This window comes from Giraffa tippelskirchi, chromosome 12 (genome assembly GCF_054371585.1).
Source record: "Giraffa tippelskirchi isolate mGirTip1 chromosome 12, T2T-mGirTip1v1.2.pri, whole genome shotgun sequence".
In the NCBI taxonomy this organism is placed as follows: Eukaryota; Metazoa; Chordata; class Mammalia; order Artiodactyla; family Giraffidae; genus Giraffa; species Giraffa tippelskirchi.
This window is the reverse complement of record NC_137286.1, coordinates 148,217,097-148,223,631: the sequence shown is the minus strand read 5'-3', so window position 1 is coordinate 148,223,631 and position 6,535 is coordinate 148,217,097. Positions and strand designations below refer to the sequence as shown.

The window sequence follows — 6,535 nt, the reverse complement described above, 5'->3', positions numbered from 1 at the left end:
ACTCCTATTTTAACACTTATTTTTTTCCTGGAAATTAGGGTAACTTCTACTTGATTGAGTGAGAACAATAATACAAAATTTTCTTAAGGCTTTGTCTATACTGCTGGTGTACACGTTTTTAAGACAAAATGTAACACGTACTTATGTCAAGATTAAATATACTGGTAGATGAACAAACTGGCCAAGTTGCATTTATTTCTTGACGTCATGTCTGCACCGCTCTAGTGCACGTGGTGGCATCGGGTTGCACTTCTGATTACAGTACAGTAAGTGCCAGGTTCACTTGAAAACCCTCATCGGTACAACTTCTCTAAGTTAGAGACAGCTACCCTGGTATTTGTGATAGCAAAAGCGTGCTCTGAAGCTGGACCTCTCTGGTTTGGTTCACGAACAAACGTACCCAGTCATTTAAAAATGGCCATTTGGGGAATGGGCCAGGATATAAAATGTTTGTCTGGTAAAATTAACTGTTTAGCGTTTTCAAAAAACAATTTTCAAGCGTTAAAACTTATCTATTGAATGGTTACATGGATACACACTATTACAGCGAGAAACAAGCTGGCCACAGGCCATGTTTTTAGCAACTTGGCTAATTTTTTTTTTAAAAAATGTGTTCATGAAATAGTAACATTTTTATTCAAATAAAACAGTGGCGAGAGGGACTCTCTTCTTCCCACACCTAATGCATGAGGTTGCTGCCAAGACGCCCCAACCCCCCAACAACAAAAACATCAGAGACTGACTTGGGTGTTTCATTCAAACCTATATTTGCAGTTTCTCAAACGCTGATCCACAGACCAGGTTCCTGTTACACGTGTGCACCACCGGGACAGCAGAGATGCACGGCGCCCACCGAGGACGGCTCCTCCGCGTCCCAGGTGCGTCCCTGCGCCCGCCCGCCCGGTGGCGACGCAATAAATACGCGGCTTCGGCCGCCAGGGCCCACGGGCCCGCCACTACCTGTTGTAGGCCCGCTCGCGCTTGGACTTCTCCAGGGCCTTGTCCATGGTCTTCTCGCTCTCGCCCCGGCACTTGGGGCAGTACCACCTGCCCTTGGGCTTGTGGCTGAGCCCCACGCAGGAGAAATGGAACCACTCGATGGGGCACTCGTCGTTGTCGCAGCCGATCATCTCCCCGTAGGAGACCTGGCTGCACAGGCAGTACGTGGGCTCGTTCGGGTCGATGGGCAGGTCCGCGGGGGACGCCTCCCTCTCCGCTTTGGCCTTGGAGCGCTTCTTCTTCTTGGAGGCCTTGGCCTTCTTCTCCTTGGGCGTCCCCGAGGTGGCGTCATCGTGCTCGTGGTGATTCGCGGCGTTTTCCCGGTTCTCGTTGTTGCGCTGCCGCCGGGACCTCTTGTTGTTGGGCTTCTCCGCCGGGGCGATCGTCTCGTGTTTGGACTTGTCCTGGCCGGCCTTGCTGTGGCCTGTGGCGTCAGCGGCCTCCTGGTGGGCCTCGAGCAGCTCCACGTGGCTGTCCACCTGCCGGGCCCGGTTCTCCACCAGCTCCACCATCTGACTCACGAGCTGGATCTTCTCATCGCCCAGCTCCTGGCTGCGGATCAGCGCCCGCTGGATGCAGTGCAGTGCTCTACGCTTCTGGGCGCCGTCCGCCTCCCGCTTGAACCTCTCGTAGTACTCATCCAGTTCCTTCAGGATCTCTGCCAAGGGGAAAACAAGCGTTAGAGCCCCGCTGTACACAGTCTCCAACCCATTAAACCGCGGTTGTCAGGGACAAAATCGATCAACGCAAGGCTTCCTAGTACGAAAAATTTGTAACATGTAGGCCTTTCTAACAGGGTTTTTACCCCGTTACAAAAAGAAAAAAAAAAATCTCTGGAACTAAATACAAATGTTAACACGGTTCCCATTTATTAAAGTGCACGCAAAGTTCCCCAAGGGACTCTGTGTGCACTCAGAGCACAGGTAACAAAAATTCCTTGGACAGGTGGCCAGGGGCAGAGTTCACGTTTAGGCGAGGTATTGAGGTCCAAGCTTCTATTTTCTATAAAATTAAAGGTTATGTCCTATATTTCCACTGTTTTTTCCCAAGCATTTTGGGAACATTTTAAAGGCTGTTATTCTCTTTATTTTAGCGCACCGACATCTAGAAGCTACTATTAAATTAGAGAGATTATAATAAAAATTTTAAAGGCTGTTATTCTCTTTATTTTAGCGCACCGACATCTAGAAGCTACTATTAAATTAGAGAGATTATAATAAATACTACTCAGCGGCCCACGGCCTCATTGCATCACAGCACGCACAGGAGTATCTCTGTATCACCCTGTTACTGAAAACAAGAATGGTCTGTAAGGATGAGCCAGACAAGGGCAGCCCTGCTTGGACACAAAGGTAACAGATTTCCATTTACCGCCTAGAACAATAACATTTTGTATCTATAGAAGGCAACAGATTTTAAAACAAACAAAACTCCCTCCTACTAAATGTTAATCTATTTGGACAGGTTAGAAAACAGTATACCTGATTTTAAGATGTAATTTGGCAAATGGAACTAGGCAATTTCTCAAGAAATAAAAGCTATTAGATAAATCTGACTGAAACAAGGAAAGTAAATGTTCTTTCCAAAACTCTACTTAAATACACAGAAATTCCCAGACTTATTTCCCCTAAACAGTAACCATCAAACAGTATCAGATTTCACTCCTGAAAACTCTTTGCTGTCTCTTAAGATAAGGCAATTCAACTCTCCAGCTAGGAAGTTGGGGAGGATGTCCGTAGAGGGTGTATAAAATGTGACATGACCACTTCCCAATCTTATCTCCAATTAGTTATAAGCCATACACCTAACACCAGGGTAAACATATGAACTTAGGCCAACACGACTTAAGCATGTATTTTTTTCCAGGCTATATTCTGCAGACTGTCTTCTACTAGAAAGGAGGAACGCCAGAGTCTCAGGGGCTCTTGGAGTAAGTAATCTTGAAAACAAACAGCTCTGTTCAACTTACCCAAGTTCTATCTCATAGGTGTTAAAATGAGTTTCTGCCATTTATTTTTAAGTGAATTACACATTACAAAACTATATCACTTGGTTTAATCAGTAACTCAAATTTCTGAAGACAATGTTAGCATTTCATTGGAAAGACACCAATTCCATCATACCATTGATTTGAAAGTTAATAGCGTACAGCTTCCTTCACATCACAACCAAGCTCACAGCCCTGTTAAGCCTTACTGTGGGAAAGAAACAAACATCCCATTAGAAAATCACCAAGAAATAATTCTGTTACCTACACAGCAGCATACATTTCTTCAATGCCCCAAGCAAAGCACTCTTATTAACAAAGCCACTGAAATACAAATATCTGTAAACAAGAACCCGGGTGCTAACTAGCGAGGCATCCTGGTCTCTTTAGCTGCATCAGTTCCAACTGCTGCTAATCCTTTTCTCTAAAAAGGCTCCACACGCCACCACCCTGTGAAAGTAATGGTACCATGGAAAGAATCCTAAGGATTAATGGAGATTGCACCAAAGTTTAATCTGATCTGTCCGATAATTAGAAATGTATTTTAATTTTACATAGGGATGGAACCAAAGTTCTATTAGGAAGCCCTCTTCCTTGGGGGTGCATCAGCATTTAAAAAAAAATGACATTTTAAGAATAACTGGAAAATATTGCAAATTGAAAATAACCTCAAATATCACTGGCAAACGAATTACAATCCATCCTCATGAATTAATGTCCCATTGAAAATAAGCAAATACTGTTAATCAAAGCTTGACTTGCAACCGAGGAGTTAAGAATGAAGCCTTAATTTCTAGACTAGACTGTGATGCAAATCTCGGCGTTTATAATAAGTCCCAACCGAATGAGTTATGACCACTATATGCTGGGTGACGAGGCTCCCTCGGGGCCCCGCTGGGGTGTCGGTGGGGCTGGTCTTCTCCCGCGGAGCCGGACACGCGCGGAGCGGCTGTCACCCCGGCTCTGAAGCGGTGAAACGAAGAGTCTTCAACCTCCGTCTCCGAGGGCAGCGCAAGCCACCCGCGCTCCGCGCCCAGGGCACCCACCCAACCACGAGGCCCGGGTAACTCACTGCGCCGCCGCTCCCGCGGGCCCCCGGGTACGGGCGGGAGGCCCGACTGCGCCCTCGCCAGTCCCGGCGGCACGGACCGCGGGGCTCACCCCGTCCCCCGGGTGCCACCACTGCTCCGCGGCGGAAGTGACCCGCTCTGGTCCGGGGAGGGGGGCGGGACGGGGCGGGGCCGAGCCGGACCCCACCAGTGGGGAGGCGGCCAGCGGGCGGCGAGCCCCGCCCCTGGAGTCACTGCCTATGGGGATCGCCGGGCCGGAGGGCGGGAGCCAGGCGGGGCACCAATCACGACGCAGAGAGGGAGGACACAGCCCGCCCCAGCGGAACCAATGGCCAATGCGAGGCCGGGGGCCGGGAGACCCGAAGACATTCGAATCGACTCGACCTCCTCCCTCCTGCTCGCCCCTCTACGCAAGGGAAAAAAGAAGGCGGCGGAAACAGAGCCGTGCCACTCACAGTGCAAGGTCCGCCCCCATTCGGCCCAGAAACCAATGGCTCAGCGACGGACTGATAAGGACATTCCATGGGAGATACCGAGGCCAACCACAGGAGGCCGAGGCGGAACGATCGCAATATGCTAATCAGGCGCCTATATAAGTCTCCGCGAAGCCGAGCCTTGGGCAGAGCGCGCAGGGGCGCCTTGCCGTACGGGCGGCCGGCTCGCCGCGGGGCCTTTCCTGGCTCTCCACCTCCCCCCGCTCTTCCGTTTCCCTGCTGCGCAGCCCTGTAAACATTAGTAAACTCCGAAGGACTGTCCACGGCCCAGACACAGCCCCCAGCGCCGTGCCTGACCGGGCAGCAAAGTTTCCCCAATGGCCGACAATTCCCCGCGGACCCGACCCCTGCGTCTCTCGGGCAGTCTGGGCGGCGGGGGCTGCAGAGGACGACGCAGAGATCCCCTCCCCTGCCAGGTCCCTCTCCAAGCCGAAGGTACCTGCCTGCGCCCCCCGAGCGCAGCACGGATGGGCGACTTCCTCGCCCCGTCCTCCCTCCCCTCCCTTCCCACGGCACACACGGAATAAAGCCCTGGCCCTCCGCAAGCTACACCCAGCCGCGGCGCCCCTCACTCGGTGTCCGGCGCCGCGCGAGGGCCGGGGGCTGGGTGGGGGCGATTGGGACAGCACCACGCGGAGTACGGACCCCGGACTTTACGTAACACTCAGATTCGGGACTGGGTGGAGGTGGTTCCGGGGACCCCTCGCCCTCTGCGCCCTCCCGGCAGCCCTGCGCGCAGCCCCGTCCCCGTGCCCCTCAGCCTGACGACCGCGGCACAATCCTCCCCAGGCGCCGTGGCCTGCGCCCCCTGCGCCCCCTCCCCCGCAGCACCCCGCCTCGTCACTTCACTACAAAGAGCGCTTTGCTCGCGCAGCCTGGCATCGAGACCTCTCTCGTTCCTCCTTCCTCCTCCGTGCCCGGGCTTCTAGCACAAGGACCTTGGCAAATCAAAGACGCCCCAGACCTTTTGTTTCTGCCCGGCAAGGGCCCCGCCGCGGGCTCGCGGCTCTCCAGGAGGGGAAGCAGGACGGCCCGCGGCCCCGCGGCGCGCCGCCACCGGCGGGGATGGAGCAGCCGCCCCCGCCCATCCATCCCGCCGTACCTTGGTATTTCGCGTCGATCTCCCGCATCAGAGAGACGTTTCTCTGCAGATCAAAAGGCAGAGACTCGATGGAGTCCAGGTAGTCCTCCACGTAGTTCACCAGGTGGATCTGCTCCCCGTTGGCAGGGCTCAACATGGTTCACCGCGGTCCCCGGCGACTCCGCGCGGCTTTCCGCTTCCTCCGGCCCCCGCCCCCTCGGAGCCCGGCGCTGCAAAATGCAAGGCTCCCGCCCGCCGGCGCGCCCCCCACCACTCCAGCCGGCCCCGCGCCGCTACATCTGCGAGCCGCGCCGCCTGGGCCCGGGGACCGGCGCCTGGCGGGCCGGGCCGGCGCTCGGCGGCCTCCGGCGCGGGGCGGGCAGGGGCGGGCGTGCGGGCGCGCACCCTGGCGCCGGGGCCGGGGCCGGGGCCGAGCGAGCGCGGGAAGGGGCGCGCGCCGCCCGCCGCGCCGCACTTGTCCAACGTGGAAAACCCAAATACCAGTTTCAAACACTTGGGAAACATTCGGCCCCCCGGCACCGCGCATGCGCCCCGGCGCCACCGTCCCCTCCCCCGGGGGCCCCGCCCCCGCCGCACGCACGCCCCTCGCTAGCCCCGCCGCCCGGGGGTGGGGCTCTGTCTGTCACTCCGGCCCGGGCGGGGGTCTCGCGGGCAGAGAGTGGCGGGCGGGGCGCAAACTTTACTAGGAGTTCGCTCTTGCAGGCAGAGCGGCGTCGTGCGGCACCGCACTCCCACTGGGGCGAGGGGGGGTGGGCCGCAGGCGACCCCGCCCAAGGCGGCCAGAGCCGAGCCCGCAGCTGTAGCCCCGCCGCCAGCCCCGCGGGGAACCTCCGTCCCCGCCGCCAGACCCTCGAACTACCCCAACCCGCCCTGCAGCGGGGAA

The 6,535-nt window shown here is 55.8% G+C and overlaps 1 protein-coding gene across 1 annotated transcript; it reads right to left on the bottom strand.

Annotated features, from left to right (window-relative positions):
* Positions 1-743: 743 nt before the first annotated feature.
* Positions 744-6,166, bottom strand: ING1 (inhibitor of growth family member 1). Its single transcript, XM_081551933.1, has 2 exons — positions 5,653-6,166; positions 744-1,657 (listed from the first exon to the last, which is right to left on the bottom strand). Exons 1-2 carry the CDS (start codon positions 5,786-5,788, stop codon positions 957-959), a joined length of 837 nt encoding a protein of 278 aa, XP_081408059.1. The 5' UTR covers positions 5,789-6,166; the 3' UTR covers positions 744-956.
* Positions 6,167-6,535: the final 369 nt, after the last annotated feature.

What these genes read in the sequence shown, in the direction of transcription:
- ING1 (XM_081551933.1), bottom strand. Translation starts at nt 5,788, where the DNA reads ATGTTGAGCCCTGCCAACGGGGAGCAGATCCACCTGGTGAACTACGTG. An exon ending in GATCGACGCGAAATACCAAG is followed by an intron (nt 1,658 to 5,652) that starts GTACGGCGGGAT and finishes TCCCCTTGGCAG; the next exon opens with AGATCCTGAAGGAACTGGAT.